The sequence below is a fragment of the Convolutriloba macropyga genome, chromosome 15, assembly GCF_964194025.1.
Source record: "Convolutriloba macropyga chromosome 15, txConMacr16.3, whole genome shotgun sequence".
Taxonomy (NCBI): domain Eukaryota; kingdom Metazoa; phylum Xenacoelomorpha; order Acoela; family Convolutidae; genus Convolutriloba; species Convolutriloba macropyga.
The window spans coordinates 26,258,137-26,271,199 of NC_134482.1; the positions used below are offsets into that span (position 1 = coordinate 26,258,137).

At 33.9% G+C, this 13,063-nt stretch overlaps 1 protein-coding gene across 3 annotated transcripts in view; it reads right to left on the minus strand.

Moving 5' to 3' along the window:
- LOC142354717 (uncharacterized) overlaps positions 1–12,094 on the minus strand; it is a 33,297-nt gene extending 21,203 nt beyond the window's left edge. For 2 of the 3 annotated variants that reach the window (XM_075407090.1, XM_075407092.1), the window contains exons 1-3: positions 11,021–12,094; positions 3,583–4,347; positions 141–830 (exon numbers count right to left, since the gene is read on the minus strand). In XM_075407090.1, coding sequence (XP_075263205.1) covers positions 141–830; positions 3,583–4,347; positions 11,021–11,981 — 2,416 coding nt within the window. In that variant the 5' untranslated portion in view covers positions 11,982–12,094. The remainder of the gene's footprint in view (positions 1–140; positions 831–3,582; positions 4,348–11,020) is intronic. The other variant, XM_075407091.1, reaches the window with a different exon arrangement.
- Between the last annotated feature and the right edge of the window lie 969 nt (positions 12,095–13,063).

Genomic DNA, 13,063 nt, shown 5'->3' on the forward strand with positions numbered 1-13,063 from the left:
AAAATGTTTTTATGCTAAATTCCACTGCTGTCCACAGCAAAGCCCCAAATAGTACCTTTTGCGGCAAAAGTTACGTTTTAATCCTAACGCGAGCCTGTTGGAATTTTGTCTCCGGGGTAACATTAAATAATTTAACTCACCGGTGCAGAATCTGACCAAGTTTTCACCGCCTGGATTTTTAGCCAGAACGCTGTCGAAAGCAGTTTGTGTAACTGTGAACACAAAAGCAGTGCCAGGCTTCAAATTGTAGACATGAACAGAAGCAACCGAAGCAGGCGATTGATTTGAATTGTATTCTACAGAGTTGCATCCGTATGGATCATCAGATTGACATGAAACAGTAATTTGAGAAAGATTTGCGGACCCTGTGAGATCTACTACTGAAAGATTGGCTGAAAACGAGGTGACCTCAACAAGAGATACAGACACCGTATTAGAAACCCTAGCATTGGTTACAATCAATCCATTTTGGGTTACTGATGGAGTTACGCTTTCTCCGGCATATGTTGCAGCAGATGTGGTACTACCGTGTCCCGCAGAAGCAACGGAGAGACCAGTAATTCCTCCTGCGCCAGCATTCGTTAGGGTCTCCGCGACAACTGTTCCTTCTGTGCCTTCAACGATTGTCCCTGCTGTTGTAATTCCACCTCCACCGGTAACTGCTGTTGCAGTCGTGCCTCTATCTCCTGCAACATCTGCAGTTACAGTCGTGCCTCTATCTCCTGCAACATCTGCTGTTGCAGTCGTGCCTCTATCTCCTGCAACATCTGCTGTTGCAGTCGTGCCTCTATCTCCTGCAACATCTGCTGTTGCAGTCGTTCCTCCATTTACTGCAACATCCGATGCAAAAATGATGAAAAACTACTTCTGCCTGCAAAGAAGAAACAGACAAATTGTGTTTTCATAAAATGTATTGATTACAATTTTATGACACAAAAGCATGCTAAAATTGTGTTGTAAATAGAAAAAGAATATTAAGATCAGCCATAAAATAAACTGTGAAAAAGACACACAAAAAAGACATAAAAATTTTTACTGAACCGGACCATTTTTTAAATCCTGTTTCAAATTAAATTTATCTATCAAACTCATACTAAATTTTCTTTTAAAAGCAAGTACTAACTAAAACTTTTCGCTCACCTGATGCGGATTCATTTCATTAAGTGATGGGCTTATGGCGAAAAACACATAACTCAAGAGATTGTCTGGAACACTGAAATCAGTTTCAGTATTTAAAACTTTTTGTTTCACATTAATTTTGTGACTAATATATTTTTTTCATAATAAAAACTCCTAATATACGATGTCTATTAATTTTGTTTACCGAATGCATGCTCTATTCATAATGAAATTCATGTCTGGCAAACAGTATTAACATCCTACTACCATCGCTCTTCACAGTAATAATCATTCTAGTTGAAAATGATTCATCACATATAGGACCCTTAACAGCTGCAACAAATTTCGAAGTTGTGTTCAAAGAGTTGTACACTAATTAAATCATTTTGCAATCTTTTATCAAACACATATTTTACAGAGGCAGTATAGAAGGGTGAATTAAAAGTATTATATAAGAGTTAAAATACACTTTTATTTCTTGGCTGGTATATAAATGTCCATTAGAGTTTGTGTTAGGAATTCAAAATCTCTCTAGAAGCGTCACTATAGTTGTCATTCACTTTATTAATGTTCTTTCATAATTAATATCTTCTGCTTGGAATTCAGTTCCAATTATTCAATAACTAAATTAATTTAATTATACTGAATAAAGCGTCATCATGAGTTTGATCAATTACATTTTTGCTCTGGTTTTTTATTACAAATTTTGTTCCCAGACAGAGTAAAATGCTCCTTGCGTTAAGGGTATCTATTTTTTAATGCCTACTGTAGTATATACTACTATTTTTTTTAATCAATTGACGGTAGACCCAAGATATATCTGTTACTTCATTAATATTATATTTAAATACAGCAAAAGCACCAGCTTCAACTCGAAACAATGATTTATCATTATTGTTTTCTTTTCGATATGTTACAAAACTTTTTTCTAAATCATTAATGAATCCAAATTAATCATTCATCTTTCTTCATTTATACATATATCTTCTTCATGTAGCTGCATTATCACCCTAAGTTGAATCTCTATTTCAACTTGGAAGTTAACAAAACCGAGACGATTGATATTCGTCAACTGTACTTGTATGTAGTTTGTAAAGTAAAAAATTAAATCGAACAATTAAGAATAGACAAAATTGTTTTTTAACCACTGGTCGCAAGGTTATTTTAAATAAGTACAGAGATGACATCATGTTTCATATGTCTAAGGTTACCTTTAGCTCCGCAATTACAGCTCAAGCGTCATGTGATAAAACGAATCCAACCTCAATATATGAACAGCGTACAGTTCAATAATTTTTCTTTATTAAGTATAATAGTACAAATGTTGTTTTCAGTATTCTTTGTTACAAGATTGTTTGGTTTCTATTTTATTGTCTGCAACTTGTGTATAATTAAAAATGCATCCAAATTAGACTCCTTTTGAGATTCCAAAAAAAATAAATGTTTAATCAAAACAGAATTTTAATTAAAGTAAAATCAATATTAAAATTTGAGTTTAAAAAACTTTAAAGTCATTGAAGGTTGAAGTAAAGGTAAACAAAAAAGGCAAAAGTTCAAAGTACAGACAAAAGTAATATCTAAATGAAAATTTAAATCATGTCTTAAGAGATGTTCTTGGTCCAATTTAGAAAATTACTGAATACATCGCCTTTAAAGTCAGATTGTCTCCACTTTTGGCTTGCACGCTAAATTTGACACATTCAATTCTTTCTTCAGTTGCAGTTCAAAACAATACATAATGGGGCACAAAAATATGAATACATTATGGTGGCTCATTTAATTTAAATGTGGAGATTTTATCACTTCCATTTGCTTTATCTTGAGATCCAGTTATATTTTTACAGTTAAATGTATTAGAACCTATTATATAAACCATCCTGTTAGCTGTAAGTAGTATACCTGTTTATTAATTTGAAATTAAAGTGCAATAGAGTTTTCCTTATCAAAATTATTACGCTTTATGTTATATTCATCTTATATGTCATTGTATTCCCAAGTACTTCTTTTGATTACAGTATTCAAAATTACAATTTGTTCTTTTTGTTTTTTTGTTGAACTTCTGCTATTTCATACCGCTTATAAACTACCGGTGTAATCCATGAAGTAACCTTATTTTAATCGTTAGTTTTGGTTTGACTACCTCTCGGCATTTTATAAATTGTAGTAGTTGATTTGTTTATTTTGTTTATATCAACTTCGGCCAATTTAAAAATTGATTTTTTTTTCAATTTTGGTCTCTTCAACCTTAAATTTTTGTTGAAACAGGATTGAAAAAAAATGACCTACAAATATTTTTCGTGTCCCTTTTAATTACGTATTAAAATATAACTTAATTACATACTTTTTCTGTTTACAAGAAAACTTTGCACCTAGCATGCTTTATTCCCTTAACATCATAATTTACCACATTTTAAGAAAATGTGCAATTTTGTTTCTTCTGTTCGAGCAGAAGTGCTGTTTCACCATTACTTGCTGCTGCAGTCGTGCTCACATCTCCTGCAACATCTGCAGTTGCATTCGTGCCTCTATCTCCTGCAACATCTGCAGTTGCATTCGTGCCTCTATCTCCTGCAACATCTGCAGTTACAGCCGTGCCTCTATCTCCTGCAACATCTGCTAGTGCAGTTGTGCCTCTATCTCCTGCAACATCTGCAATTGCAGTTGTGCCTCTATCTCCTGCAACATCTGCAGTTGCAGTTGTGCCTCTATTTCCTGCAACACCTGCAGTTGCAGTTGTGCCTCTATCTCCTGCAACATCTGCAATTGCAGTTGTGCCTCTATCTCCTGCAACATCTGCAGTTGCAGTTGTGCCTCTATCTCCTGCAACACCTGCAGTTGCAGTCGTGCCTCTATCTCCTGCAGCATCTGCAGTTGCAGTTGTGCCTCTATCTCCTGCAACAACTGCAGTTGCAGTCGTGCCTCTATCTCCTGCAACATCTGCAGTTGCTGTCGTGCCTCTATCTCCTGCAACATCTGCAGTTGCAGTTGTGCCTCTATGTCCTGCAACATCTGCAGTTGCAGTCGTGCCTTTATCTCCTGCATCTGCATTCTGTGTTGTCAACACTTCATCAATCACCGGGCATCCTGTCACGCTGACAGTTGAGGTAAAGCTTGTTGATTGTCCACTTTGATCCAGTTCAAAAAACCACAGCCCTGGTGTTCCGGTATTTGTTGAGTTCACAAGACACCCCGCAGCAATGGTGCCAGAAAACGGAAGTTCAAATTTGTCTAAATGAGAACACAATAGGATTATTAGGTTTTACACGGCGCGCCAAAGGATCTTAGGCAAAAATAACAGGGAATAGAGTGGAAAAAATGAATGCGAATAATGCGCATAATATTACATGTAAAAAGCCTTACAGAGTTGGATATGGCGACAAAAGAATCGATTATTGTTATAACCCCACTTTTGTGTAGAATTCTGCTCAGCTGGGTCTCTTTTGTTCAAACAGTTTTGGCCAATCGGTATATTTATCGGAGAGACTTGTGAGAGGCCCAAGAAAGCCCGTCAAGCGTAGTGCGTGAAATTTAAAATTTTTACATTTATTTGCACTTTTATTATTGCACTTTTGGGGATTTTTATTTTTTTTCTTAATTTTTGCACATTACTATTTTTGGTTTATAGCAACCCTAACAAGATGTGGATGCCATTTCTTGTCTCATTGAGGCTTTTTGGAATAAAAAAGATAAACATGATTTGGTTTTTGAAGCCATTTTTGTTTTAAATTTTTGCGATCATTTCTCTTCATTTTGACTTTCTGTTGAAATATACTAAATGCGATAGATTTGTTTTAGTGTTTAGTATATGCAGTTGATTGATTTGGTCTGTGGGCAACCAATGATTTTGTTGACTTTGACTTTGTGTCCACTTTTTATTTGCTCTTTATGTTGTTTTGTTTCTGAGTTCATACGCTAATAAGTTTTTGAAGTTCACTGCGGTTGAAATTCTAATGAGCTCAAAAGGTTTTCAGTTTTATTGCATCAGTTCAGCTTTGTTCAGTTTTTATTGCATCAATAACGTTGAAATCGTTTAATATCGTAAAATTTTGTTTAGGTTGATTTTCGACTACAGATGTTTTCTTTTCTCTGCAGTTTTGTCACAGCATGGGTACTGATAGGTCTCCTTGATTTCATTAGCTAAATCAAAACAAATCTATTAATAGTTTTAGTTCATAGCGATTATTTTTCTACTGGACACCATTCGATTCAAAAAATATGTGAACTCTACGTTTTCACATTTTTTGTTTTTTTTTGTCTTCATTGATCTCATATATTAAAATTTTCATCAGTCAAGAATGTTTATAATTTTTTTGCTTGATAGCTAACTTGAACTAATTTTTGACATCCTATAATTTTGTAGAAAAGAATCGAAAAATTTTTGAGTTTTGCCTACTTTGATTCTGCACTTCTTTAAGTTTTTGGATGAATAAGTTGTATACAACCGAAAGAAACAATGTCTTTGACTACTTAAAAAACTACCTTGTTTACTAGAGAAGACTTATCTGAACTTCAGAATCTAGCAACAAATGCTTAACAGTTTTGTTTCAAAAAAGATAACAAGAAAGTAGATAAAAATCAGCCGAACAATTACGCTTTTTCAATTCGTTTTTTTCTTTGTTTACAAGGAATTGTAGCTGCGTCAAACTCAAACGTGTACGCTTGTTTTGATTAGTTTCATTATTGGAGTTTAGATCGTGTTCGGTTTATAAATTTTTAGCGCGAAATTTTAAGAAACTGAAGCGTATTGAAGGATTTTTAGCTGATATTAGGATTTATTTAATCTGTAAACAAATATTTTAAACATGTTTTGGAAGTTTTTAAAAGCAATCCTGGCACACCTGAATTACGAATTTGTATAAGCACATCCAAACTGGGTGACCTCTAATTGGTTTTGCAATCTCATTTTGGATTTCAAGGTGATTTCAGAGGTAATTTCTGTAACCACTATACTACTTCAACAACCTAATTGGCGCTCTAAAATTCAATAAAATTAATTTAGAGAACAGGAGGGATGAAAAATCGGGTGTTTGCTTGAGGAACAATATAGTTCGAAATTTTCATTGTAAAGAAGATAAATATTGATTTCTGAAAAATTAGTTGATCACTGGAAGAAAATTTAATTTTTCATATTACAAAAACCTTTCGACTTCAGTTAATGTCTTTGGTTCCTTCTCAAGTATTCAATTTAGTGAAATAAAAAAGGTTCGCATTTGAAAGTTGTTTTTTTGCACATATCTGTTGTTTTGATAGGACTTTATCGAAGTTGCGTTTAACAAATGTGATATGTTGATAACTAAAAAGCCTGCTTATTTGTATTAACGGTGCACATATGTCGATGAAGGAATTGGTCTGTGAGCAACTACAGAGTATATTGAATTTGGCGCTACAATGTTTCATTATAGTAGTGTCCATTTTCTCTTATATTGTTTTGTTACTAAGTCCCAATACTGAAAATTCTCTTTGAGGTTCCAACAAGGCCAGGGTCTAATAACATTTTATATTGTCTTTTATTTTTTAGGGTTCATGATATCAATCACTCTTTCAATTTTTGTTTACGCAAAAAATTTATTGATTTTGTTGATTTGATTTTTGGTGTTTTGTGTTTGTTAAAGTCTGAGAACTCAAAAACCTGGCTGGTTGCTAAATTGCCAAAATAGATACTTTTGAATAGTCGGCTTTCACAGCCATTAGTTTTCTGACCGAAAAACGTTGTTTATAAAAGATAAAACTGAATTTTGACTTCATTTTTTTGCTGTCTTTCAATTTAATCTGATTCATTAACATCCTTCTTTGTTCAAAGAATGAGGCAAATTGGACGCTCACTGTTTTTCTTCCGATAGCTATCCGTCGATATAAAATGAGAACTGTTTTTTGTAAACTGAACAAAATTTAGAGTCTTAACCGTTTTTCGTTTTTGGATTAACTTTGAATCAAACAGCTTTTGCATCCAAATTACAAATTTTGACTTTCCAAAGAAGTTTTCGAAGCTGCTGATAGTGTCTATTTAACTACTAATTCTTTTTCGAATTTATATTCAAAAAAGACAACAAATTTTGGAAAAATATTTTTCGTTCGATTTTTTAATGGCTCGCAAATTAATCCTTACGTATTGGGAAGAAAAAGCTTTTGCTTTTGTGTTATTTGTTTTTGTTTTTGAATGTACTGTAAATTTTTATTATTGAGAATTACTGTAAAACGAATTTCATTGAGAGTTTTTCCGGTTTTTCTTTTTAAATGTGAATCTATATGTTTTGGTAGCTTAAACTTTAAAAAACCGCTCAATAAATTTCGAAGGCAAACATGACCAAACTCAATCGTGACTTTGGTGGTGATTGCAAACCTTGGTTGACGTCCACCCTAAATTGATCAAAATCTGTATTCTTAATTTAATTTTGTAATTGAGTGCAGAGCTTAATTTTGGTTAAATCTGGACTCTTATACTTTTCTAAATATAATTTCATTTGCATTACTTGATTTTTTTACAGTAAAAATTCAGATTCGGTTAAGAAATGGGACAGATCTTCATTTTATGTTTTCATTTTTTGGTAAAATTAGTTGTTAAGCTGATAAAACTAATTTTTTTAACTTGAAAAATTGCATTGGACCTGATTTTCTGTCTGTAATATCCTTGTTACTTCTGTTTGAGGGTTCATTCCACTGAAAAAAATTTGATCTCACTGGCTTGAACCCCATTTGTATAATTGTGTATGTACTTTTATAGGAATCTATCAAATTCTAACTCACAAAAAGTAAAGTCACTCTTACAAGGCAGTCTACAGTCTACTTCTGCTTCAAATGGCTGACAATGGAGATAAGATTGCCATCCGAGGTCGAAACAATATGTCCCATAGTTACAATCTGAACAATTTAATTTTTGATCGTTTTTGTTCTTTTTTGTTGTCTTTTCTGTTCTCATTTGTTAAAATCATCATGAGTAAAAAATGACGGTTGCCCTTATCTGTTTTTCATCCAATAGAAAATCATACCATTTGCCGGCCTATTATATTGCAAAAAGCAAAAAAGACAATAAAAGAATTTGCGTGCTCTGCCTCTTTTAGTTTTGCATTTTGTAAGACCTTTGGTTAAACTTGTTTGTAATAAATGAGAAATATCAAATTTTCTGATTACTTACGAGTCTATCTGTTTTACTAGGGAAGATTTATTGGAGCTTCAGATTGTGACCATCTAACAGCAAACGCTTAAAAGCTCCGTTTCAAAAATGATAACGATTGAAAAAATTTTGCCTAACAGTTATGATTTGTCGACTTGTATTTTTATGTAAACAAGAAGTTCTGGCTGCTTCCAACTTGAGTGTAAGCTTGTTTTTTTGTGGTTTCCTTTTGAAGTTTCTTTGAGATCCTTTTCTGTTTATTAAATTTTAAATCGAAGATTTTAAGAATTTTTAACATGTTGAATTTTTTTCCCGTTATTTGGATTTAGATAGCTCGTTAACTAATCCTTTAAAACAAGCGTGTGGAAATTTTTGAAAACCATCAGGGCATACTTGACTCTTGAATTTGTTTAAGATTACCCAGCTTGGGCGGCCTCTAATTGCAATCTCATTTTGGGTTTTAAAAAAGGTTGCATAGGTCATTTTCATAACGATTAAACTACCTAATAAGCCTAATCGGCGTTTTAAAATTATAATCGGATAAAATTAGATGCTAAGGAAGAATGAAAAAAAGTGTGGTTTCACGAGAGAGATAACAGTTTGAAATTTAGGTTAGCCTAAAATCGAAAATTAAAAACGAGATTAATATTGAGTTTTTTTTTACCTTTTTTTGCTTTTTATTAAAATTAATTCATTACTCCACAAAAACGTGTTTTGAATAATACAAAAAAGGCTTGAGATTTGATTTAATGTTTGTGCTTCTAGTTTAAAGTATTAATTCTACCGAAAAAAATAAACCCAATCGAAATTATCCTCTTTTGCACCCATGTCTTTCGTTTATTGAGAACCTATTAAATTTTCATTTACAGAATGTGAACTGTTGAGTCTAGCAAGGGATGCTTATTTGTTTTAATTTTGCATACAGGCTGATGTCTGAACTGGTCTGTGAGCCACTACTAATTTTTTTGACGTTGACTTTCTCATTTAAATTTTATCCTTTCGCTCGTATATTGTATTGCTACTAAATCCCAATACTGAGAAGACTTGTTGACGTTCTAACAAGACCAGACAGGGTCTAATAAATCTACATGTTGTCTCTCTATTCGGGTGTATGTTATAGATTACTCTTTCAAATATTTGTTTACGCAAAAAATTTTTTATTCTCTGAGTTCTGATTTTTAATGTTTTGTAGGTTTGTTAAAGTCTGAGTAATGAAGAATTTCAATGGTTGCAAAATTGCCATAACAGAACTTTTGAATGACCGGCTTTAACTGCTAAAAGCTTCTATGACGGCATTCCGTTGTTTATTAAAGATATGAATGACTGTTGGCCTCCTTCATTTTTTTTGTTTTCTGATCAATCTGACTTTTTAAAACCTTCATTGGTTAATAATCCAAAAACTATCCGTAGATAAAAAAGGAGCTATTTTTTTCAACTGAAAAAAATTGGAGTCCTGACTGTTTTTGGTTTTCAGATCACTTTTTCGTGTAATTTAATTATTTACAATTGTATATACTACTCATTTTGTTTGCTGACCAGCGCAACTTGCCTTTTGAGGAGAGGTTACTGAAGCTGATGATTGTTTCTATTTAATTTCTAATTACTTTTCAAATTTTCTTTCAAAAAGGACAAGTTTTGGAAAAAAAGTACTGTTCAATTTTGATTTCTCTACTTTCAAAATAATCTCAGTAGCATGAATTGCTAAAGGATTGACAATAAATTTTTTCGATGAAATAGGATTTTTATTCACAGTTTTTTTTCCAACTTTTGTTTTCACATAAGGGTTTATAGGAATTGGTAGCTTAATTACCAAAGCAACGACTGAATAAATTTCGAAGGCAAACATGATCAACCTCAATCGTGATTTACTTGGTGATTATAGACATTGGTTAACGACCACTTCAATTTGATCAGATTTTGAGTTCTTTATTTTTGTAATTTATTTGAATTTATTTTTGTAATTGAGAGCAGAGGTTATTTTTGTTAAGTCTGGTCTCACTTTATTTTCTAAATTGAAAATTTAAAATTTCCTTTTACTAAAAGCCATTTTTTGCATAAATTACTTACTTTTTACTATACAGATCGAGATTCGGTAATTAAAATGGGAGATATCTGCTTTTTTGATTCGCAATTTTTTTGGTAAAATTATTTGTTCATTTGATAAATGGTGCCATTGTTTATTATCGAGCCTACTATTACTAATTAACAGTTAAAAATGACTTTGTCTTCTGACGCTAAATTCCATACTTTTTCTACTTGAAAAGTTGTTTTGGACTTGATTTGTTGGCTGTCAGCTCTTTGTGCCTTCTGTTTGAGGGTTCATTTGAGTGAAAAAAAGAAAATTGAACCTCCTTTGTATAGATCTGCGTCTTTTTTTAAGAATCTATTAATTTTTAACTCACAAAATATTAACTCATTCTTACAAGGCAGTCTATCTCTGCTTCAAATGATTGACAATAGAGACAAGATTGCTAACCGAGGTCGGAGCATTGTGTGCCATCGCTTATTATCGAGCCTCCTTGTACTTATTGACAGAAACAAAATGTCCTTGTCTTTTGTTGCAAAATTCCACAAAAGTTATTACAGTTAGGTACGTTGGCTCGCAATGAAAAACCGTGTTCAAAATTTTAGCGCGTTTCCTACAAAGTTTCAACACATTTCAGCGCTTTATTAGATAAGGTTTTTGCGCTGAGGTTTTTGAAAATTCAGCGCATTTCTTAGCTAATTTTCGGTAAAATTCTTGACTCGGGCCGGACCTTTGCATCTTTAAGATATTGGATTTCCTCTCACCTATAGATGGCCCATTAATTCCTGCGCGTAAGTAGATCCCATCTCCGTCGTTTTCTATGTACATCAACTCAAAGTAGTCAAAGATGGTCGCACACACCTCCACCATTGCTCGTTGGCCACATGCAAGCACGAATTGGAATGAGTTTTGTTTGTCAACTATTTCGGGGGGTTGGGAGACCTTGTACCATGACACACAAGTTGCCCAGGTAATAGAAAGCCCCGCATCAGCCAGGGAGGCTACGGCGGCAAATTCACCCGGGATTAGTACTCTTGCTATGACATTGTTAACTAGATTATTTACATATATTTCTCCAGGCGTTTGTGAGAAAGTGTATTCACGAATAGATGCACCAGAAGCCATAAGAGTTGCCCGAGGTAGGTTGGAAAAACTCAGTGAGTTTTCTGTCCCATCAATCCAGTTTTTTGTGGAGGCGGATCTTAAAGCATTGGGGCCATACGAGGGACGGAAAGAGTAAATATCAGTAGATGTTTGCGGAGACGTTTTGATCCTGAGATATGCATCGCACACTTCTTCATGAGTATAGGTCGCCTTATAACGGTTGACAAAGCACTCGTAATCGAGCCAATTGTCACGCAGGGTGTTGTTGAGGAGTGCCACGGCTATGATGACCGAAGTGGGAGAATCAAAACTGTTCCCCTCTTCCCATTTTTCAAACGTTGAGCCGCTGTTGACAAGAGGCACGATATAACCGTTCTCGCACACAGCAAGTGACCCATAAGTCGTTGGGCCAACCTTAAAGGATCCCACAGGAACGCTATGTGGGTCCATGCATTTATCACCTAGTTTGTCTATCATTATTGTATTTAGTTCCCATTGCAAGTAAAAGTGAAAAGGACCCTCAACTTCACTAGAGACACAAAGGCGCAGATTTATGAATGAAAATATGACTATCGTCAGAATAATGGACCACAACGACATAGTTGCATTGTACGTTGCCATGTCAAATTGCAATCAGAACAAACCACTTCTTCGTTTCCTGAAAAAATTTTAATATTCTGCTCTGTATATATATTCTTTCCCTATGGCCACAATATCGATCGGACGTATTTTGAGTGCGGTTGCATTTCAAATGCTAAGTTCCTCCTAGGAAAATGTTGTTCTAATCAAATTTAAGAAATAAAAAAAATTACTTGAAAGTCTCAATATTTAATTGACATCAAAACATTACAAGGAGGCTCGGTAATGTGCGATCGCACATAAGGTTCCGACCCCGCTTTGGTAGTGCTTGGTCTAGCTCATAGCCACATTTCGGTCTGTTTAATTTGGCCATTAGCCAGTTTTTGTTCTGTTTGCTCTCGCCATCTCGAAGTTTCGGTATGTTTGATCCTTCCAATATCCATATTAAAGGGCTGGAAACCGACCCAAAAGAAGTGCCAGTTCTCCACAAAACGTATGTGGGCTGCACTGACTGTTTTTCAAAACAGCAACCCATCATTTGTAATCAACATCTAACTCTAGATCATTAGATTTCTTCATCAACATAATTTATGAAATTCAACTTTGTCTTAAAATATTTTTTTGCGCAAAAAATTTTCAAAATAAACTCATATTCATTTGTCCTTCGGGAAAAAAGAATTAAATAATCTAAAAATTTTGTCTGATGCTTCTACAATTTACATTGGTCAGGCCAATGGTCTGGCGTAGTGTTAGTTCCGTTTGGCAACAGTCTGCACAACAGTCTTCTCAGGGGTCTGTTTTGTCTGATAAATGGTCTAGAAAAAGTTAAGAGCTAATTCTGTTCTGTGTGGCCAATGGTAGCCAATATCTGATTCGTCTGACCAAGGGTGGTTAAAGTCTGTTCGGTCTGGCCAATACCTATGTTTAGTTATAGACGGTCTGAAACCCCACTATTCGTGACCCAATACTTGTGTTGGTTCATAGAACTTAACCTGGCTATACATATATATATATATATATATATATATATATATATATATATATATATATATATATAGAAATATAAATTTATGGGTCTGGCCAATGTCTGGCTTAGTGATAATATCGTTTGGCGACGGTCTGCA